This window comes from Ctenopharyngodon idella, chromosome 7 (genome assembly GCF_019924925.1).
Source record: "Ctenopharyngodon idella isolate HZGC_01 chromosome 7, HZGC01, whole genome shotgun sequence".
Classification (NCBI taxonomy): domain Eukaryota; kingdom Metazoa; phylum Chordata; class Actinopteri; order Cypriniformes; family Xenocyprididae; genus Ctenopharyngodon; species Ctenopharyngodon idella.
In genome coordinates, this window is record NC_067226.1 from 36,403,795 (window position 1) to 36,427,882 (window position 24,088).

The window sequence follows — 24,088 nt, forward strand, 5'->3', positions numbered from 1 at the left end:
GTCGGTATAGGGTCTAACATGCATGTTGTTGATTTCGATGATTTAACAAGTTTAGACAATTCTTCCTCACCTATAGCAGCGAATGAATGGAATTTTTCCTCAGGGATACTACAATGCACTGTCTAATGCGATACTGTAGTCGACGGTTGCATGGTTATAATTTTCTCTCTAATATTGTCAATCTTGCAAGTAAAGAAGTTCATAAAGTCATTACTGCTGTGCTGTTTGGAAACATTAGAAGTTGAAGCATAATTTCTCGTTAATTTAGCCACTGTATCAAATAAATACTTAGGGTTGTGTTTATTTTCTTCTAAAAGATTTGGAAAAATAAGCAGATCTAGCAGTTTTTAAGGCCTTTCTGTACTCAATCATTCTCTCTCTCCACGAAATGCGAAAAACTTCTAGTTTTATTTTCTTCCAGCTGCGCTCCATTTTTCTGGCTGCTCTCTTAAGTGCCCGAGTGTGCTCGTTGTACCACAGCGTTGGACTAATTTCCTTAATCTTCTTTAAAGTGCCCCTGTTATGGATTTTTGAAAATTACCTTTCATGTAGTGTGTAACATAGCTCTAAGTGAATGAAAACATCCTGCAAAGTTTTAAATCTGAAAGTGCACCGTATATAAAGTTATTGTCTCTCAAAAGTTTGTAAACCGAATCTAAAGCCGTTTTGTTGTGACGTCACAACGAAACATTAGCATATTGCCCGCCCACTTATTGTGCGCACAGACGCAGAAAATTCATTTTTTTTTCAACAATACCACAGCAGTACAATCTTTTGTTGTGTTCCCATCATTTTACTGATGACTGCTTCTCAAACCTCGGGGAGTTCAACGCAGGATTCACAAAACGCTTGGTCTTAAAATATGGATCAATGCCCAGTTTATTTGGACCACCATGCTCTTCTTCTAACCTGTAAGTATGATTAATAATTTATGTTTATATTTTCTAGCGACCGTTCAAAATTCGTAGTTTTGGGGGGGGGGCGCTGCTGAGGTGCGCATGGAGTAGACGTGTTTCATCGAGCTCCTCCATACCAAGTTTTTAAATGAGTGAAACTAGACACCGTCTTTATTTTTATTTCATATGCGTGTATTGTGAACTTCTATTTAGTTTGTATCTCTCAATTAGTCAGCACCTTGATGCGCGAAAATGCCTTTAAAATCAGCAAAAGCCTCAAAGTTCTGGCCCTCAGCCGTTGGCTAGTTGTGACGAAGCTAATCCCGCCATTAGTCAAGCTTCTGCCGACGATGATACACCGTTGATGTGGGAAAAGATATCAAACAGGATTCTTGCAACCATAAATGAAAGATTTGACAAGTTCGAGGAAGACTTTAGGTCTCTACAGACATCGGTACGGGATTTTGCAGAGAGAGTGGAGACTGTTGAGGGTCAAACACGGGACCACGAGGGCCGTTTATGCTCTCTCGAAGAGACTTTGACTGATTTGCAGAAGAACAATAAAGCTCTTAGAGCGAAGGTCAATGACTTAGAAGGGCGATCTCGACGCAACAATATAAAAATAATTCGTATCCCTGAGGGAGAGGAGAAAGGGAGATCGACCGAGTTTGTTGCAGCGTTGATTCCAAAACTACTGGGGGAGACTCACTTTCAAGGACCGCTGGTCATTGACCGTGCTCACCGTGCGCTCAAGCCAAGGCCATCAGATGGGCAGAGGCCCCGCATCATTATTGCACAGGTGCATTTCTTTCAGGAAAAGGAATTAATACTTCGCCGAGATCGCACCCTGGAATACAACGGACACAAGGTTTATATCTTTCCGGACTACACTGCAGAAGTTATGGAACAGCGAAGGGCGTTCAGCGACGTGATGCGCAAGCTGAGAAAGCTAAAGGTGACACACAGTCTCCGCTTTCCTGCGCGTCTCTGTGTTCAGCACAACGGACAGTTCAAGACCTTCACTGACCCTTTAGAGGTTGCGAAATTTGTGGAGACCAGGCTGAGACAAGAGTAGAGACATATGCGCAACACTAGTATTACTCTTAAAATACTTTATACTGCCTGTTGATACGTTATAGTTTTTATTTTCATTAAGAGTGTTTACAAACTGTATCTTTATGGACGGCATTATTGTTAATAGTTCTAGACTGAAATGTTTGTAACTTGGAAGTGGAGTCGAGCGGGATCGCCGCGATCGAAGTGACTGGTGATGGACCCTCCTACTACTTACATGCGAATAGTGTTCTCGGGTCGAATAGGGGACAAAGTGCTTCATTTCGGGGAAGCCAGATGTGGGAGGGGGTGGGTCGATTTTGTTCTAAGTTCTAAAGAGTTCTACATGTTTCTGTCTTATGTAATTTTTTTTTTTTTTTTTTTTTTTTTTCTGGACTGCCTCATTTCAATGTCCCAATCTTTAATTGTAGAGTCTGATGACTAACATTAAGAGAGAAGCTATCACATTGGCTTCTTGGAATGTAAGAGGGCTTGGCCATGTAATTAAAAGAAGTAGAGTGTTTGCACATTTGAAATCACTCAAGGCTGATATAATATTTCTCCAGGAAACCCACCTTAGTGGAACTCATCAATGCAGACTCAGGACTAACTGAATATCTCAGGTTTACCAGGCCCCATTCAATGCCAAAGCTAGGGGTGTAGCTATTCTTTTTCATAAGAATATTCTTTTTCGACTTTTATCCATGGTTGCTGATCCTCAGGGTAGATATATAATGGTATCTGGGCATATTAATTCTCTCCCAATAACTTTGCTTAATATATATGGCCCAAATTTTGATGACTCTGATTTTTTTCGCAAAATCTTTAGTGTAATTCCTGATGCAAACTCTTCAAATGTAATAGTAGGTGGAGATTTCAACTGTTACTTAGATCCTTATATGGATAGACTATCATCAAAACCACCACCTACAATTACCTCCATACAAACACTCAACAACTTAATCAAATCTAGAAATATGGTTGACATTTGGAGGCTTCAGCATCCGACAGATAGGGATTATTCCTTTTACTCTCATGTTCACAAATCATACACTAGAATTGACTACTTTTTGGTAGCATCTGAATTGGTTTCCAATATTAGTAATACTAAATATCATAATATATTAATATCTGATCATAGCCCAGTTACGTTTCAAATTTAAAGTGTTTTGCCAAAATGAAATTACTCGTGGTGTTTCAACCAAATGCAAATCAAAGATTCAACTTTTATTTCATATTTAACTGGAAAAATTGAGTTTTTTGCGACTAACGACAATGGAGAGGTTTCAAATTCAATTTTGTGGGATACTTTTAAAGTCGTAATGCGAAGCCATATCATATCATTTGAATCGTCTAAAAAACAGGCTTTAAATAGTAGGCTTCGGAAAATAGAGAAAATATTGCCAGTACTCGAACAAGCATATAGAGTGTCACTCTCAAAGTCTGATTATAATAAAATCTTAAAATTAAAGTATGAGTATAATTCTATCCTAAATGGCCAAATAAGTAACCTTCTCCTCAAACTCAAGCAGAAGAATTTTGAGTTAGGGGATAAACCTGGAAGGTTGCTTGCAAGGCAATTGAGGGGAGAACAAGCTAAGAAGGCAATTCACATGATTAAATCAAAAACAGGCATTTTAATATCTAATCCTAATGAGATAAATGAATGTTTCAGGGAATTTTATTCTGAATTATATACTTCTAAAATTACAGATTCGGACCATAATTATGATAGGTTTTTTTTCTAAATTAAGTCTTCCAAAACGTAGTGAATCCTCTAGGTCTGACCTAGAATCTGAACTCTCAATTGAAGACTTATTAAAGGCAATTCATGCTTTTCCATCTGGGAAAGCTGCAGGCCCGAATGGGTTTGGCTGTGAATTTTTTAAAGCTTTTAGTAAGAGGCTGGCCCCTTATATGCTGAGAATGCTACAGGATTCAATTCAAAGGAAAAAAAATTCCTGATTCTTTGTATGAAGCAAATATTTGTGTAGTTCTGAAAAAAGGAAAACCTGAGACAGACCCAGCCAATTATAGACCCATTGCCCTCTTAAATTTTGATCAAAAAGTTTTGTCTAAAATATTGGCTTCCAGAGTAGCACAACACATCTCAACGATTATCCATCCTGACCAAACTGGGTTTATTCCAGGAAGGTTTTCATTCTGTAATGTCCGCCTACTTCTTAATATTTTATATGCAGATTGTCAGTTAGCCAACAATTCTGCAGCCATTATTTCACTAGATGCCCAAAAAGCCTTCGATCAGATTGAGTGGCCATATATGTTTGAGGTTTTGAAACAGTTTGGATTTGGCAACAAATTTATCAACTGGATCAAAATTGTTTACTTCCATCCGTCCTCATCTGTTTTGACCAATGGTATTACATCCAGCTCTTTTGAACTGAACCGGGGTGTACGACAAGGTGATCCTCTATCACCTCTACTTTTTAACATTGCACTCGAGCCATTAGCTGTAGGAATTAGAACTCATCCACATATCCATGGTATTTCATTGGGCAATGCTGAAAGTCTGATAAGTTTATATGCAGATGAGCTTTTACTGTGTGTCACAGATCCTGTGGTTTCTGTCCCGAAAATTCTAGATTACATTGACACTTTTAGTAAACTTTCAGGATACTCAATAAATTTGAGTAAAAGTGAATTTATGCCCCTAACGAATAACTTAAGTGATATCTTTTTGAGCAGTATACCATTTAAAATAGTGGATGATCACTTTACATATCTCGGTCTGAAAATTCCAAAGAACCCTAAACAGTTGTTTAAATTAAATTTTTTGGACATGATTAATAAACTTAAACTAAGCATTGAAAGCTGGAAACTGCTCCCTTTATCACTAATTGGCAGTGTGAATGTGATAAAGATGGTTACTCTTCCTAAGTTTCTATATCTTTTTCAAAATTTCCCTATTTATTTGCCTGCATCCTTTTTTAAGCAACTTGATTCAGTTATTCTTTCATTTGTATGGAACTGTAAAACACCTTGCATAGCAAAAGCCCACTTGCAAAAACCTACTGATTGTGGAGGCCTTGGCCTTCCTAATTTTAAGCATTATTATTGGGCAGCAAATGCCAGGGCTCTCAATTTCTGGCAAAGGGGTATTCTGGATGACATGATACCTGAGACTTCTCCTCTATGGGTTCATGCAGAGGCTATGTCAGTGCCAGAGTCTTCTCTCCCAACTTTACTTTTTACAGAGTGTAAATCTATCTGTAAATTAGGCAGCAGTAATTTTGCATTGAGAAATTTTTTGAAGATTTTGAATCAGATCAAAAAATTTTATAAACTACCAAAAGTCTCAATCAATACACCAATATCATGCAATCCTTCGTTTGAGCCCTATCGGATTGATGGAGCTTTTTCAGGATGGAGAAAAAAAGGTTTATGCTGTATAGGAGATCTCTATATAGAAGATCAGTTTGCATCCTTTTTGCAACTTAAAAATACATTTGTACTCCCACAGTCTCACTTCTTCCATTTTATAAATAAACCTGAAAACCATATTATTCATGAACTTTTATCTTCTAATCCTGAAACTAGACATTTGGTATCTCATTTTGTTCATGCTTTTACAACACCTATATGCACTAAACACCTTAAAATAGCCTGGTCTACTGAAGTGAACGATGACATGTCTGATGAGATCTGGAAAGAAGGCCTGTCGAGAATAAAGAGCTGTTCTGTAAATTCGAGATATAAATTAATCCAGTTTAAAGTTATGCATCGCATTCATTACTCCAAAACTAGATTGAACAAAATATTTCCCTCCATTTCTTCTCAGTGTGATAGGTGCAAGATGGCAGAGGGGACATTGGCACATTTGTTTTGGTTTTGCCCTATTCTGTATGATTTTTGGTCTAACATTTTTTAATTGTTTTCAAGCGCATACAAAATTAACATTCAACCTGACCACAATCTGGCTATTTTTGGCTATTCTGATGTTATGGATACTATCCCTCATACTCATCAGCACACTCTAATGGTAGGCTTAATCGCAGCCAAAAAGGTAATACTCCTCAATTGGAAAACTTCACAAGCTCATTGTTTTCAGAGATGGTTAAATGAGATGCTTTATATTATCCAAATGGAACAGTTACGTTTTGGTGAGCTTGGCTCACAAAAAAGATTTGAAGCCACATGGGGACCTTTCTTGAGACTTTTGGAAGTTTAAAAATAATATACTCTGTAATCATCCCTTTCTATTTATTTATTTATTTTTTTAAATTTGTATCAGTTTTTATGTTCTTCTTTAATGGTGATATAACTGATTTACAAAACAACTGTGAATATTGTCAGTTATGTTTATTCTCAATAATTATTTTGTATATTTTTGCTGACTGAGGCAATCCAGATGGGGTTTTTTTGTTGTTGTTGTTTTTTGTTGTTGTTGTTGTTGTTGTTCTTTTTTTTTTTTTCTTCCCTTTATTTTGTGTAAATGTGTGTCCTTGTTGTCTTGTGTTGGTTATTGTTTTATACTTTTGTGTTTGTTAATATAACTTCAAAACTCTAAACAAAATATAAAAAAAAAAAAAAAAAAAAATTGTAGTTTTGTATGTTATGTTGTGTAACGTACACCCTAGTCTGTCTCCTGCTAACCGGCTAACTGACGTTTCTGTAGTTCTGCTATTCAGATGTGGGTCCAATATTGTCTAAAAATGCGTCGATTAATACAGCTTGTAATGAAATAAAGGTTTTAGTACCTTTATGGCTCTTGAGAGAGGAAGTACCATTGCTGGGAATGCAGGCCTCACTGAGCCATCGGATTTAATCAAAATATCTTAATTTGTGTTCCGAAGATGAACGAAGTTCTTACGGGTGTAGAATGATATGAGGGTGAGTAATAAATGACATTATTTTCATTTTTGGGTGACCTAACCCTTTACGAAGGATAGCCCGTCTGGCCAAGATTGCAGTAAAAGCAATGACTTTACAATCTCAGGCCACCAAATCAGGTCTAGGGGAGACCTCAAAAAGGGCTATAAATGGGTCAGGGTCAATATTAATGTTGAGAGCTTTTTTAAGCGTCTCAAATACATTAGACCTAAAGGTTACCAGCTGCGGACATGTCCATAACACATGCAGATGGTTGGCAGGTGAATGCTTGCAGTCAGCACTCTTGTCTGGGAAGATTTTTGCCAAGTTGGCATTGATTAAGTGAGCTCTGAATAGTATTTTACATTGTATTAAGCCATGCCTGGCACATATGGAAGAGGAGTGTACTTGGTTCAAGATGTTATGCCATAGATCCTCTGTAATAGTAATGCTGAGATCTTGCTCCCAGGTATCTTTAAGAGTGTCAATAAGGTCCGAATTAATAGAATTTATTAAATTATAAATGACTGAGATTAAATGCCTGCTAGATGCTAGATGAGGGGAAACAAGTAATTGTTGAGGATGGTCATGTGGATAAAGCCACTATGTAAACCGCTATGTTTCTTAAATTGGACCCAAATTTTAAGGGAGCTAGTGACTACTGGATTATCTGAGACTCTGTTTACAACTAAGGGCAGCTGAGAACAGACAGCAGAATAGAGAGTGCTTTTCATTGATGAAGTTTCCGTATGCACCCAGGGAGAACAACTGTCAAAGTAGATATCCTTGTTCCAAAAGAGAAGCTTATCGATGTTACAAGCCCAGTAATACTGCTAAAGGTTGGGAAGCGCAAGGCCTCCCTTAGCTTTAGGAAGTTGTAGAATTGATTTCTTGAGGCGAGCAGTGTCACTTTTTAAGTATTTCTTTTAATCTGTTTCTCCTTCCTGTTCATGTTTGAGTTTCTTTGTTATTCTTTGAGTCTGTTAATTAGTTCAGTTCTCCTCCTTTCTCCTCTTGTTTGTATCCTAGGTTACTGATTTGATTAGTTTCCTCAGTTCAGGTGTGCCTAGTTAATTAGTCTCGTTTAGTCCTCTGTTCACCTTGTATATAAGCCCTCTGTTTCTGTCTGTTCTTTGTCTAGCTTTGTTAATGTCAAGTGTTATGTGGTATGATTCTCCTGGTTTATTCTCCTGTTTATTGTTTGAATTGCTTTATTAAAAGTCTCCAGAAGATATCTCCTTCGTCGTGCACTTTATACAACCACCAAGTCTGACAGAAAGCTAGACCAAAACTGAAACCTACCTGAAGTCCAATTAATGTGTATGGATCAAGAACAGCAGTCCCTCGAGGCCAACAGCTGGCATACCTCACTCACTTTCCACATTGTTCACTGATTATATTCTACTTGAGCAGTTTGAACAAGGAGTGGAAGGTACGCCTATCCAGCGTGGGTCCTCGGGGGAGTTTCACTGAGTTTGTGGAGTGGTGCTGGAAAACCACAGTGCTATCAACACTAGCTGCCCAGCGGAGGATTCCAGCCCCACTCCCACCGCTCCAGTGTCTGCTCCAGCCCGTGAGTCCGCTCCAGTGTCGGCTTTAGAAAGCTCTCCAGAGTCCACTCTAAAATGCTCTCCAGAGACCGCCTCAGCCCCAGATCTCAGCCCAAAGAGCATAGCAGTACCAATAATGGCGCTAGCATTTGTGTGTGTCTGGGCCACACACACATTTGCTCCAGCCCCTGACCAGAGTCCAGTGATGGGTCCAGCCCATGAGCCTGCTCCAGAGTTCACTCCAGCTCATGAGCCCACTCCAGAGTCTGCTCCAGCCCATGCGCCCGCTTCAGAGTCCACTCCAGCTCATGAGCCCGCTCCAGAGTCTGCTCCAGCTCATGTGCCCATTCCAGAGCCCCATTAGACAGTCTTACGGCTTCCCTCACTTGTGAGGGATATGAAATTACCTGGCCATGAATGAATGCTTTGAAAGCCTCCCATAAGGTGTAGCTACTAATGTCTGGAGTCTGATTAAGTTCGAAGTAAAAATTAACCTCGAGGAAAGGAAATCTTTAAATGCACTCTGACAGTCTGGAGGAGTTGAATCTCCAGGGTGGGGGTGATGGTCAGTTAGGAGGTAAAGTTATGTCAATAAATACTGGGGAATGATCAGAGACTACTAATGTGTGATAAGTGCCTGTGGTAATACAGTGTAACAATTTATTATCTACCAAAAAAAAAAAAAAAATCAATTCTAGAGAATGTATGATGAACATGAGAAAAGAATGAAAAAGCCTTGCCTTGAGGATTTTTTAATCTTTAAAGATCAGAGAGACCCAGTTGAGAGGCATGGTTCAGCACAACGTTGGCTGATTTGGTTAGAGCAGACTGGTTAGAGGAAGACCTGTCAAGGGATACATCTTGAACCAGGTTAAAATCCCCTCTGATAATTATATGATGTTCATCTACTTTTAATAAACTTACTCATCATTGTCCCAGTTGGGAGCATATATGGAAGCTAAGATTACTGGTATGTTGTGGATCTTGCCCGAGACTATGACAAAACGGCCATTTGGATCAATAATAGCCTCAGTGAGTTCAAACATAAATCTTTTATGAATGATGATAGCAGCCCCCGTGAGCTCTCTGAGAGCATTTAGAGTGAAACAGGTGACCCATCCAAGCCCTCTTAATGTGAAGAATATCTGCCGTTCATAAGCGAGTTTCTTGTAGAAACATAATATCTGCCTTAAGATCCCGTAAGTGCATTAAAATCTTACTAAGTTCGATAGCACTGTTCATTCCCTTGGTGTTCCAGAACACTAGACGCAGGCACCCGTCCCCTGACATGGCAGTATTAACCATTCTGAGAGGTTAACGAAACAGGATAGCATTGAGCTGGCAGAAAGCATTTTGGATCCAAATATAGGAGAGAAACTGAAGAAACAGAACAAAAACAAAGAAAAAAAAAGAAAGAAGAAAAAAAAAGTGAAAGGGAGAGCAAATTTCCTAACGCCTCCCATCCAACAACGAACCACCCCCTACCCACCTTTAACAACTAACTTGCCTGAGCACTCGACTTCCACTACCAAATCTATCCTTCTGGATCTCATTTCCCTGTTTCATTGGTAAGTCCTATAAAACTTGAACAAGAACACAAGTTCAAAACTTAACTTTTATAGCATAAAAGTGCAAAAGGGAAGACCCTTAATAACATACACCAAATTAAAATAAATGAATAAAAATAAAATGATTAAAGATAAGTATAAAAAATAAATAAAAAATAACCCTGTTGAAAAAACCAGCATATGCTGGTAAGGTGTAATGTCTAGTTTTGGGTTTTGTTCATGTTCTTGTTTTCATGTTCATGTTTTCATGTCTTTTATTTTGTAGTTTTATTCTTGTTGCTTGTTTGTGCCATGCTTCCCTTGCTCCTCTTGTTCTCCCTTAGTCTATGTGACATGTGTTTCTGAGTTCTGTTCTATCATTGGTTTCCTTGTTCCTTGTGTCACTTCCCCATTGGTTGCCATAGTCATGTGTTCACTAAGTTCATGTATTTAAGCCATTGTCTTCCCCATGTTACTTTGTCGTGTATTGTTATTGTAACCCTGCTGTCGGTGAGTCTTATTGTCAAGTCAAGTCTGTTCAAGTCAAGTCTGTTCAAGTTCAAGTCTGTTCAAGTTCATGTCAACTGGTTGCTTGGTTTGTTTGTTCACTCTAATACAATAAACTGCACTTGGGTTCATCATCTCGCCTTCAGTCTGGACTAATCGTTACAGAATACACGACCTACAATGAACCCAGCAGTTTCCCTCCTACGTCTCTGCCAGGGCAATCGTAGTGTGGAGGATTATGTGGAGGATTTTTGCAACCTCTGTCATTTTAACGAGGTGGCACTAAAGGACATTTTCCGCGTGGGGTTAAATGAACCTTTACGGTCCAAGTTACCAGGTGGGAAGATTCATTTTTCTCTGATGCAATTCATTGATCGTGCTTTGTTACTCAATGGATCATCTTTTACTGTGGGAATTGTGAATGAGGGGTTCCACAATCCCACAGCGCACACTGCAGCCGCTACACCAGAGAGTCTTCACATCCCGACCACTGTGTCAGGAGTTATTCACGCCAGCGCAGCTACAGCCAGTTCACGTCATGCCAGCCCAGCCACTGACTGCTCACGCCATGCCTGCACAACCACAGACCGCCACGCCAAGTCCTGTTCACTCCATGCCAGCCAGGTCAGTTTCTGTCCACGTCATGTCTGCCAAGCCACCTACTGTTCACGTGATGCCTTCCAAGCCACAGACTGTCCACACCATGTCTGCCAAGCCAAGGCCAGTTCATGTCATGCCTCCCAGATCAGTACCTGTTCCCATCAAGTCTGCCACACCAGGGCCTGTTCACACCATGCTTGCCACTCCTGCAACGCCAGGGCCTGCTCCCTCCATGCCTGCCACGCCAGGGCCTGCTCCCTCCATGCCTGCCACGCCAGGGCCTGCTCCCTCCATGCCCTGCTCCCTCCATGCCTGCCACGCCAGGGCTAGCCCCCGCCATGCCCGCTCCCGCCATGCCTGCCACGCCAGGGCCTGTTCACGCCTTGCCTGTCCACGCCTTGCCTGTCACACCAGGTTCTGTTCACAACATGGCCTCCACATCAGAGACTCGTCTCAAGATGGCCGCCATACCAGAGTCTCCAGAGGATGCAGCGTTGACCATTATGGCCACGGCTATTTTATGTGTGTGGGCTGCACACGCATCTGCTCCAGCCCCGGACCAGCGTCCAGAGGGGACTCCAGCCCCTGACCAGCGTCCAGAGGGGACTCCAACCCCTGACCAGTGTCCAGAGGGGACTCCAACCCCTGACCAGCGTCCAGGGGGGACTCCAGCCCCTGACCAGCATCCAGAGGGGACTCCAGTCCCTGATCAGCATCTCGAGATGGCTGCCACGCCTGAGCCCTCAGCCGAGATGGCTGCCACGCCTGAGCCCTCAGCCGAGATGGCTGCCACGCCTGAGCACTCAGCCGAGATGGCTGCCACGCCTGAGCCCTCAGCCGAGATGGCTGCCACGCCTGAGCCCTCAGCCAAGATGGCTGCCACGCCTGAGCCCTGTCACGCCACGGCTGCCACGCCTGGGCCCTGTCACGCCACGGCTGCCACGCCTGAGCCCTGTCACGCCACGGCTGCCACTTCAGAGCCTTGTCACGCCAGAGCCTCGTCACGCCACGCCAGAGCCTCGTCACGCCATGCCAGAGCCTCGCCACGCCAGAGCCTCGTCACGCCACGCCTGAGCCTCGTCACGCCACGGCTGCCACTCCAGAGCCTCGTCACGCCACGGCTGCCGCGCCAGAGCCTTGTCACGCCACGCCAGAGCCTCGTCACGCCACGGCTGCCATGCCAGAGCCTCGTCACGCCACGGCTGCCACGCCAGAGCTCCCTCACATCAGGTCTGCCCAAGTTTCCCCTAAATATTTTTTGGGGGGGGACTATGGGTACCAAGCTCCAGCGGTTGTGGAGCTTGGACCACCATTGCACCATGATCCAGGCCCACTACTCCTCCATGATCCAAGCCCACCACTGCTCCAAGGTCCTAGTCCGCCCACGCTCCACCTCTACTCCATGACCCAGGCCCGCCATTGTCATGCCGCGGTCCAGGTCCTGTCCCCTTGCACGGGCCTGGCCCACCATCCCTCCCCCAAGACCGCCTCCGCTCCACCACCCTCCTGGACTGTCCTATTTTGGTTTATGTTGGGCGTCAGGAGCCGCCCTTAGAAAGGGGGTTTCTGTAATGTCTAGTTTTGGGTTTTGTTCATGTTCTTGTTTTCATGTTCATGTTTTCATGTCTTTTATTTTGTAGTTTTATTCTTGTTGCTTGTTTGTGCCATGCTTCCCTTGCTCCTCTTGTTCTCCCTTAGTCTATGTGTCATGTTCTCATTGGTTGTTTATGGTCATGTGTTTCTGAGTTCTGTTCTGTCATTGGTTCCCTTGTTCCTTGTGTCACTTCCCCATTGGTTGCCATAGTCATGTGTTCACTATGTTCATGTATTTAAGCCATTGTCTTCCCCATGTTACTTTGTCGTGTATTGTTATTGTAACCCTGCTGTTGGTGAGTCTTATTGTCAAGTCAAGTCTGTTCAAGTTCATGTCAACTGATTGCTTGGTTTGTTTGTTCACTCTGATACAATAAACTGCACTTGGGTTCATCATCTCGCCTTCAGTCTGGACTAATCGTTACATAAGGTAGGTTTTGAAGCTGGTATACTGGTTTATGCTGGTCCTATACTGGTCCTGGACTAGCTTAGGACCAGCATAGGACCAGCATAGGACCAGCACTTGTCCAGCATAAACCAGCTCAAACCAGCATACCAGCTTCAAAACCTACCTTAACCAGCATATGCTGGTTTTTTCAACAGGGAATGTTTTTTTAAATTGCTATATATGTGCTTCTGCAACCAAGTGATTTTGCAATACAATAGTATAAGGAAAAAGAAACCTTGATGACTGGGCTGCCTTGGTAAACCAGTTTGCCTCTTTTGGCTCAAGCCTCATGGATGATCAGCTCTTATTGACGGTAGTGATGGAGCCAGATGATGACTGGTCTCTCTCCAAAATGTCTACGAGAACTTGCGCAAAGAAAACTTAAAGACGCGGCCCTTCGAGTGATTCCAGTAAGCCCACAATCCGAATATTGTTACAGCAGCTATGCAGTTCAAGATTCACAACTTTATCTTGTAGCTTCGCACTACTCTCAGCCGGTGTGGCGCAGGTCGCTTCCAATGCTCGTACCCGCTCGTCTAAATCATTGGCACTCGATTTGAGCGAAGCAATTTTATGTGTGTGATCTGACGACGTGGTCTGAATGCTGTCAATCTTCTCCTTGAGTGTTGAGATGGCTGTTTTAAATTCCACCGATAGGGCCTGGCTGTGTTGTTCTAGGTGCTTGGCCATCGCTGCCATGTTAAGCTAGCTAGAAGCGCCATCTACAGAGTTTGTTTTTGTTTCTTTTTTGCGCTGCTTAGCCGATTTAGAAGTCATGTTTAGACAGAATTATAGAGTGTGTGATAGATTGTTTGTTTGAACCTAAAAAAAGCATGATTAAATGGGCTTAAAATGTTAGATTGGACTAGAAAATATGGGAGCGGGAAACAAACACGTCTACTCCATTAGCCCTCTTAACCGGAAGTCCCCTGGCAAAAAGTTAATAAATGCTTTTTGATAGACCAATTTCTTCTCAAATGGATGGTCAAAATGGATGCAAGGCTGTATCTCCACAATGCTTTAGTATATTGAGACTAATCTTGGTACATGTCATCACAAGCATGACCTGAGGCTACTTGCATCATTTTGGCACATCAGCACCTACTGGAAAATGGCTATTTTTGCTTATGACTTCTGAATGGTTTGCCCAAAAAATTATAAAACTCTTTTGATTCAGTGCAGCATACCTAGTTGAATGATACCCAGTTTTTCCATGTTGGCCATTTTGAGCTACGGCCATTTTGAATTTTTTTGTAAAATGCTTTTTTACAAACGCATTAACATATTGTTATGGAACTCTGTATGTGCCATCGGCACCGTGCCTGGAAGATACTGAAAAAGTATTGGAACGTCACGTCACGTAACATAAACAACAACAACAATAGCAGACTACATGCTTGTGTTCCTGCTGCAGAAGCTACTGAGCCTATTAGCTTTACTAAACTAAAGATTTATTTCTAAGCTTTACTAAAGTTTGTATACAACGCACAAGGTTTATGTGTCTTATTCTTATTCTCCATTTTTAGTGTATCCCTGTGGCAGAATTACAGCGCCAGATACTGGTCTGGCATGTTTACTTGTGTCGGTTTCAGTGGTTTCGTGTGTACGCAGATATTTCTTGAGACGAGGGGAAAAAAAGATCGGATAGGGAAAGCTCTGGCTTCGTGTGGATGTAGCCTTAGTAACTGCCACATATTGGTCAAAAGTTTATTACATTATTATTATTCAGTCAAGTCGTCAAGTCACCTTTATTTATATAGCACTTTAAACAATACAGATTCAAAGCAGTTTCAAAGCAGATTTGCAGTAATAAACAGGAAAATACTGATTCAGTGATGCAAACAGAATTCAATTCTGCTGTAAAGCAGCTCTCAAAAGACAATAGTAAACTGATATTATCCAGTTGAAATCAGTTCAGTGTTGATATAGTGTGGTTCAATAACTGTGTAAAGTTAATCGGGTTAATAAATTAATAAAGGCGACTGTGGCAAAGAACACAAACTCTATTGGTGACAGAAATGGAGAAAAAAAAAAAAACCTTGGGAGAAAGCAGGCTCAGTTGGGGGACTAGTTGTCCTCTGGCCAGATGAATGAACATGGTGTTCACAAATCAAAGTCTCAGAAACAAATTTGGCAGCAGGATGGTCCCAACTGCCCCTCACTACTCAGGTGCACATACAAACACATACCAATCAAACCATGGTAGGTAAAGTACTTTTACATTTTGCTCAGATCTCCGCAACCATACAGACTAGAATAAAAAAAAAAAAAAAAATCTTCTGATTTTGAAGCTGAAGGCCGTATCAATTTGCACAAAATTTGAGTTCTGATGATGAACTAAATGACCTAATATAACGGGTGTGTGTAGACAGGCAGATGAAGACGAATAAAGTTCCAACACAGTTTAATAGAATAATCCAAACAGGTACAAATGTAAACAGGTGGCAGGGTACACACACATAACATGAAATGAGACTGGACAACTGAGAACTAAAACAGAGTGACATAAATTCAGATGGTGATGGGGTGAACACAGCTGAAACTAATGAACTAATAATCATGGTAACCAAGGAGACAAACGAGTGTCAGGAATAAGAACAGGCTTGACTTGACTTGATGATGCACACTAAGTTTCGAAAATCTACTAATAAATGGCACTACAACTGAAAAACCACTATAACTCTGCAGCCGTATGATCCATGAAATTCAAGCACTTGCTGCTTCTTTGGTGGATGTCCTAACATATCATCTAATATGACTCAAGATACTTCAAAAAACATGGTTGCCAGCCGCCGAAAAAATTTCAGCAGCTAATAACATCAAATCTGAATATGCATACATTGTGTAAAAAAAAAAATTTGTATTCCACATTTTTTGAAAATCGGCCACAGGGTGGCGCTATAACAAGCTATTTTACATTTTAACTAATATGTCTCATAGTTTAAATTTGTGTAAATGGTTCAACAGATTAACTATGCATAAAACTCATTATAGTTTCATAAAGTTTAATGAAGTTAATCTAAAATCAAAAGTCTAATCAGTTTGCAAAATAAGTTTGCAAACTGATCTCCAAAGTTGCCTACATGACTGAATGTATGTTCAATTAAAATAAGGAGATAATAATATTTGTCTATTGTAAAATAGTAGACTACATAAAATAATACTTCCATACAGCGACACTTAAAGACATGGCCATTGTATAACTGTATCGTCTTCATGAGTTGTTTGTGCTTGGACCCTGATAATTGCTGCTTGCGGCTATATTTCCAGTTTGTCATGTTCCTAACTGTATCTCTTTCTTATAAATATGTGCGCACATAGCATTTCATTGCATTTGTTTTTGGTATTTAATCAATCACCATCAATTCATTTTTCTTTATTTTCATCATTTAAAATTTAAAATGAATGTAATCTCTTGGAATATCAAGCAGGTTGAGCTGTTTGTGTATAATGTTTAATTCATGCATAATGTTTAATTTAGTGTTGTAACCAAGCAGCAAAGAAGGAACTGACTTTTCTGTGTTTGTCATGACATGATACAGTTTCTTTTATCTGTTTGTTGGGCGGTGGTGCTGTTGTGGGGTATTTCCCTGCTTCTCTTTCTCTTCCCTTGTGCCCTGTAAGACTGCTGTCAATCCTTTTCCCTTCATCTGTAATTGACCAACTCTCATCCCACTTCCTGGTATTCCCATCTAACTTTTCCTTTCCCTCGAAGCCTCCCTCACAAGCTTCCCTTCCTAGTAACACTTTTCAGTAAAACTATAATGGATGTTTGAATGTAGTTACTATACGTTTCATTCAGTTATGCATTGAATTCTATATATTGTGACAGTTTAGAAAATAAGACTGATTATTGTTAGAATATATTAGGTTTTAGTAGTTTTAGTAGTTTTCATTAAATACCCCTAAAGAAATTAATAATAAAAAATGTTTAAATTCATGTACATGACTCCATTTAAGCCTATTAAATGCACTCCCCCATATTAGATAGATAGATAGATAGATAGATAGATAGATAGATAGATAGATTTGACAGCTGCACAACTACCACTTTGAGGTTTCAAAAAGTTCATAAAGAGATCGTAAAACTAATCTACGGTATATGAATTGAGTGGTTTAGTCCAAATTTTATAAAGACACTCAATCGCTTTATAGGATGAACAGATTTAATTTATGCATTTATTCACATAAAAAATGATCAGGGAACATAAACAGAAGCTCAACTGAAACTGCGTGACGCGCAAGAACAAACCTCATTGTTTCTTGTGGAAGCTCAAACGTGCCGCGTAACACACAAGAATGAACTTCACTCGTTCTCTCACATCAAGCAAACACGCTTGAGCTTCCATTTCCCACAACTGATGTGTAAGTTGATAAATGTTTATATAAAAGCTTAAAATCAATCTGTTCAGCATATAAAGTGATCATGTCAATTTGGACTAAATCACTCAATTCATGGATTAGTTTTACAATCTCTTTATGAACTTTTTGAAGCGTCAAAGTTGCAAAGCTCTCAGATTTCATCAGAAAGATCTTCATTTGTGTTCCGAAGATGAACAAAAGTAATTAATGATAGAATTTTCATTTTTGGGTGAACTATCCCTTAAAATAAATGAATATAGCATATTTACAGTGGCATACAGCTTTTGCGTTATGCTGTATCCACACCACCAAGTTTCAACTCCAAGACTACCAACCAATAACATAAACAAAAAAATACTAAATGTGGCTTTAAATACATAGTTTAATTTAAACACACACACACACACACACACAAAATACTGGTCTCAAAACACTGTACACATTTTAAAATACTTTACGAACTCTGATCAGACATATTCTTCAGCTGACCAAACTATTGTGTCCACAGGGGGAGAAGGGAAAGAAGGGCAAAAAGGGGCCTAAGGGGGAGAAAGGAGAACAGGGTGCCCCCGGATTAGATGCACCCTGCCCACTGGTATGTCCCAGCTAAGAGCTGGAAAACTGCCCCTGAAGTAAGACAGCGGACCCTTAAGGGAAGAGTTGTCCCGTGGTCAAAGTGGCAACCCACCTCATCCTTGATATCTGAAATATATATTGTTTTGCCAAAACAAATACTTCCAACATTTTTTAAAAAATGGAGCTTCCTGAAAAAAAAAATGGAATTCCTAAATCTTACAAACCACGCAAGGTATTTTCTAGGACAAAAGCCTGGACAAATTGGTCTCTTTTAGGGTAAGACATTGTTCATATTAAGGAAAGGTGGTAAACATGATTACCAAGAAACCACTGGGCCACTCCTCTCTGCCCTGTGCCGTGCCCTCTCAACGGGTGGCCGGAAGGGTGCCTGCAGCCTCTATCCTAGTAACACTCCTAGTTCCGTTTCTATGACACAGGGTTTCCGGGGCTTTAAGGGTGAAAAGGGCGAGCCAGGTCAGCCTGGCCTGGATGGGCTGGATGCCCCGTGCCAATTGGTACAGTATCCTGTTTTCCTACCTCTCCTGTGCATGCTGCCAACTCTGCACCCACACCGCTGAGCACCTCTCATCCATGCTTTTTTTAACATCCATACATGGCTTATAAATAGTGGAGCTGAGCTTACAGTATGTCATTGCCATTTCACTTTTAACTGTACTGCATCCCTGCATTCTACAGGTAAAGTCAAAGACATTTTAACATGTTTTTCCCAACTGTATATTAGCATCAATAGCTCTCATTTATTCCCTAATAGTTTAATTCACCCTTCTGTGTAATTTTTACTGAAAACTGCATTCACTCGCACCAATATCATATTTTTAGTGATTTTCTCACCTGCTGGAATAACATTAAATCTTATTCTGGTTTTCCTGAGTAAAAAAATTAAGTACCATACTCTTTCTGCTTATTGAATAGTGTTTGCTCTCCTCTAAGATTAACCAGTCGTAATTAACCTTAGATCCCCTAAATAATCCATCTTGTGCCAAACCATTCCTGAGAGGTTATTTAGTTCAGTGTCAGCATGAGTCTCTCTCCTCCAGCCTTTTACCCTCTCCTGTTCCCTCCCTGTTCCAATTGGGCACTCAATCCTAAAGAAGAAAAAAAAAGACTCTTCAATCCACATCCTGAATCACCATGTTTAATGACTTCAGATAACTATACATTTGACTGTCATTTTCATATCTGAATGAACGCGTCATTATTAAAAGAAAGGTAGAACATTAGAGCATGTATGTATAAAGTAGGGTGAATTCAGGGTGATTGGGACACTTTTTGCCATTGAGATGACTGGGAAAAAGTGTCCCAGTCAACCTGAATTCACCCTATATATGCAGTATAGGAGTCCTACTTAATTATTACAATTATTAATGATATGAGTAGTTTAGTTTGACTTTTTCTTATGAGTATTTACAATGTTTGATCAAAGACTAAGTGTTTGTAGTGTCAATAACACATCTTACTATTCACATGGCCAATTCAGAATTGCTTTATTTTTTTAATCAGTTAGCTTGCTTCTCATTACCATGTCTGGTTTGTTTCAGTATAAATTAATATATGAAAGTGGTTTGTTTATTTTTTTTTAATTGTATAATATTGACTTTGCATGCACCATTGACTGGCAGTTTCACAAAATACATGAGTTAACACATGGTTATGGTTAGCCACTTTGGGGTTTCAGTTTAGTTAAACATAATACCTCAAAAGCCTGTTTAAACTTTAATATATTTATTTATTAAGGAAATGAAAAGAAAAACACACATTCTTAAACGTATAAACTGACGCTGCATATTTCCTGTTTTTGTCTGTTTTTTGTTGTTTTTTTCTCACTACAGGGCCCAGATGGACTTCCAATGCCAGGCTGTTGGCAGAAGGTAATTTTAAGAAGATCCTCAAAAAGCTTATAGACATTTTGTAAAGTGTGGATAAATGTTAGGGATAACGAGCTTTCCACAGCTCCGTTGACATAATAACAGCATGAAGTTTAAGTTATTTGTTCATATATAAGCCAGTGAGTGGTAACATCCTTTGGCCTTTGAAACTGTCTTTACTATTTCTCCGTATATTAAAACATTTACGTCTTTGTTTTCTTTTCAGTGATCAGTCTAACACAAAACGCATGGAGTTTATAAATAAAGATTTACTTTTTTGTATTTATATATTTTTTTTTTTAAATTCCTGAAACAATTAAGTGAAAAAAAAATATATAAAGGAAAGTGGATGTATGTATACATATAAAAAAAAAAAAAAAAAAACAAGTCATGAAGCTCACACGTAGCCGCTCCTGTCACTTCTGTGTGCTCATGGCAATGTGCGTTATATTCACATCAACACTGTGGAATTGACTTGACCAGCAAGAAACTCTTATTCACAAGGGCATGTTTGCCCAGCTTTGCATGGCCCAGAATGAGCGTGGATACCAAAACAGACTAACAGGGTAAACCGAAAGGAGGAGGAGGAAGCGACTAAGGGATCAGCTTTGGCTCTTAAACAAGATCTTAGTGTGTTTGCCGTTTTTTCTCCACACCATCCATACTACCAGCTTAAATGACTAAAGACTCTATCCACACACCCTGAAACAAGCATGATGCCAATTTGAAGTATGTATACATATCACTTGGTGTGGTGTGGTCAAAGTGAATGGCTTCTGCAAATCACTAACCGCCTGTCTTTCAGATCGAATCAAAAAGATGTATTTATTTAGAGGGGGTTCATTTTTCTTTTGTTTTCACCTTATAAAGGGTGTCACACCTTGGCTGGTGGCTTGAGAAAGCCAGAAAAGCGTGATTGCTGGATTTCTTTATTGCAAAGAGGTCAGTGTGGCATCTGGCCCTCCTGCGCCTTGCCGTTGCTCTGCCTTGTAGTGAGAGTGACAACTTACAAATTCAAATTATCCAAAGAGCAGGACACAAGATGCATCCACCATCTACGGCTGCTCCAGAGTAAGCTAGGCAGCTGAAACTCAGAAATCCTTGAAAAAGGATGGTGTACGTGAGCATGGGAAGTTGCTACATTCATCCCTCCACTGGCAAAGCTATGTTTGTTCTCTTGTCAGTGGGGTTCTTTTCGTAGCAGTGAGCTACACAGATCTACTGAGAACAGCAGGATGGCATATCTTTAATTATGACTTTTTGCTCATTGTTTGATTTGTTCATTTTGTGTATTTGTGCATGAAGTAATTTGTCATTCCTTCCTTTTTTGAGAATAATTATTTCTTTTGTAATCTTTGAGTTGTAGAGATAACATTTCAGTGTATCTTTAGCAGCTATAAAGGCTCATAAATGCTGTTCATGTATTGTTGGAGCTGAAAGTGTTATATTCTTCATGACTTTCTTGGGGTGTCTAAGGGAATGGGAAAGTTGGGGGACTGTGGTTTTGTGGCACTGAAATTCTGAGTAACCATAACAAAAACATTCAAAATCAATCAGTATTAGTCGCCACAATCAAATACAATGTTAATGTACAGTACAAGGTGCAAACATGCCTTAGTCAGCAATGATTATCATTTTATAGCCTATAATATGCCAGCACCGCTACATTCCAGAGTTCATTTATTTTTACAGCTTTAAAACCATTTTGACTATTACTTTAAACTTTTTAATGAGGCTTCAGCCACAATTGATACATTAAAACATGCATGATCACAGCACTGCTGGTGTTATAATGGGTTTTCTGTCTGGAGGTGGCAGGATTATGGTTTCTCTCAACCTCTGATGGGCATTTAAGATCATGATAACAACAATGCAGAAATGTTGTACTGAAAGAAGTTTTGTATTTACTGAATTTAATGATTATTAGATAATTTAATAATAATAATAATTGTAATTTCTTTTTTGGCTGTTTCTTACTTTTTTTCTTTTTTTTTCTTTCTTTTTTTTTTCCTTTTACTTGCTATACTGCAACATTCAGCAGGTATTCCTGATAATATGAAAGTTGAAATACCTTTCACCATAAGGTGTTTTACTTCTGTTCATGCTCAGATGCAGTTGCAGACAGTGTGATGATTATAGTTCTGATGACAAGATTTTGATGAAATATTGACTGGAAATTTGAAGGAATTAATCTGAAATGTAACTGGAATGAATCTGAAATGGAATGTCTCTACTTCTTTTTTCTCTTTTTCATTCTTTCTCTCCATCTCTTGTTGCATTAAATTTAGATTAATATATGTATAGTGGACTATAAATGCACAGTTAAATATTTTTCCTTTTTTTTAAAGTGCAATTTATATTTCTTTTTTTATGTACTGATGTAATGTGCACCATACACAGATGTGTTTTGATGCCAGTTACTCTGCCACATTGAGACTGAAAACAGAAATGGCTAAGCTGGATATTTCAAATTCAATGCCTGGCCAAAAAAAAAAAAAAAAAAAGTCACTGTTTGGATTTAAATAGTCTATGACTGGATCATTACTGCATTGATTATAATGATTTTAGCATGTTATAATGTTTTGCAACTTCTAACCCTAATTGATGGAGTGTGTATCTTTTCATTAAGCTTTTCATCATTTATTTCCATCAAGAGGTGACTCAATTTTTGGTTATTGACAATGCAAGAGTCAAGCACTCTGTAAAGTCTACTCCAGCACATCCCAAAGACTTTCAATGAATTTAAGGTCTGGACTCAGAGGTGCCAATTCATGTGTGAAAATGAATGATTCTTCATGCTCCCTCCCAACCATTCTTTCACAATTTGAGCCCGATCTTGACATGGTCATGATGTGTCTTCCAACATGGTTGTTTAAGAAATGAAAAGCTACACACCCCATCAATTAGGGTTAGAATAACTGTTATCTAACATAACATGATAGAAACATAATCACTGTAATAATGATCCAGTCATAGACTCTTAAGTATCTGCCTATTTAATTTTTTTTTTTTTTTTTTTTTTTGGCCTGGCAGTGTATTTGTTTTCAAAATTTTGAATTTTTCACATTTTCATAAACATGTATAGACATTTTCATAAACATTTCATTTGTGTTCATTTATTGTTACTATTATAACGTCACAATGTTTTTAAAGAGATTTTTATATATATATATATTTATATATATAGAAAGGCATGGGCCAAATGTGACTTTCAAACTAATGTTTGCTCATTCGTTTAACTTTCAAACCATGCATTTCTGAAAACATTTCCTTGTTTTGTTTTCCTCTTTTTCCACCAAGATAGGTTTATTACAGAAAATTCAATTACTTTGTTTTCCTAATCTTTGTAAGTTATGACAATTTATGATTTTCTAGATATGTGTTTGTTCAATGTTTCAACTGCTTGTTTGATTTACCTTGTGCTCCAATTGATTGATTTCCCCCAAATGTAGATACATATGTTGCAGATGTAGACACACACACACAGAGAGAGACAAAGATTTGAACAAAATATATTGTTCATAATTTGATCGTGTTATTGTAGTGAAAATTGTGAATTTGTTTGCTGTGATTATCAAATTATCAGTTATATATAATGTATATTAGATCTGCAAGATTTGTAATGTTTTTTAAAAAAGTATTTTCTGCTCACCAGGGCTGCATTTATTTGATCCAAAATACAGCAAAAACAGTAATAATGTGAAATATTTTTACAATTTAACATAACTGTTTTCTATTTGAATATATTTTAAAATGCAATTTATTTCTGTTGGCAAAGCTGAAATTTGAGCATCATTACTCCAGTCTTCAGTGTCACATGATCCTTCAGAAATCGTTCTAATATGCTAATTTGCTGCTCAAGAAACATTTATTATTACTGTCACTTTTGATCAATTAAATGCAGCCTTGGTGAGCAGAGGAGACTTCTTTTAAAAACCTTTTAAAAAATCTTACCGATCTAAAACTTTTGAACTGCAAAAAAAATCTGTAAAAATCTCTGTTATTTCTCACATTTCTCAATTCTTGTGCTATATGCTATTAATTTTTACTAATTGCCACAAGATTGTTAATTGTTGTGCGTGTCCATGGCTCTGGACACTTAATTTCAAACTCATGTTATGTGATATTCTGTTGGAGCCAAATAAAATCTGTTTTTTTCCAAGTGTTTGATCACTGTAATCTACATTTAGAGTGGAGAGAACGGTCCATTTTTGCAATAGTGATTAAACTGATATTGACC

General features: G+C 39.2%; 1 protein-coding gene across 1 annotated transcript in view; it reads left to right on the forward strand.

Moving 5' to 3' along the window:
• LOC127515652 (collagen alpha-1(XXV) chain) overlaps nucleotides 1–24,011 on the forward strand; it is a 378,235-nt gene extending 354,224 nt beyond the window's left edge. Inside the window, exons 32-34 of the mRNA XM_051899532.1 lie at nucleotides 18,400–18,477; nucleotides 19,813–19,851; nucleotides 20,719–24,011. Of these exons, the coding sequence (XP_051755492.1) occupies nucleotides 18,400–18,477; nucleotides 19,813–19,851; nucleotides 20,719–20,745 (144 nt within the window). The 3' untranslated portion in view covers nucleotides 20,746–24,011. The remainder of the gene's footprint in view (nucleotides 1–18,399; nucleotides 18,478–19,812; nucleotides 19,852–20,718) is intronic.
• The last annotated feature ends 77 nt before the right edge of the window (nucleotides 24,012–24,088 follow it).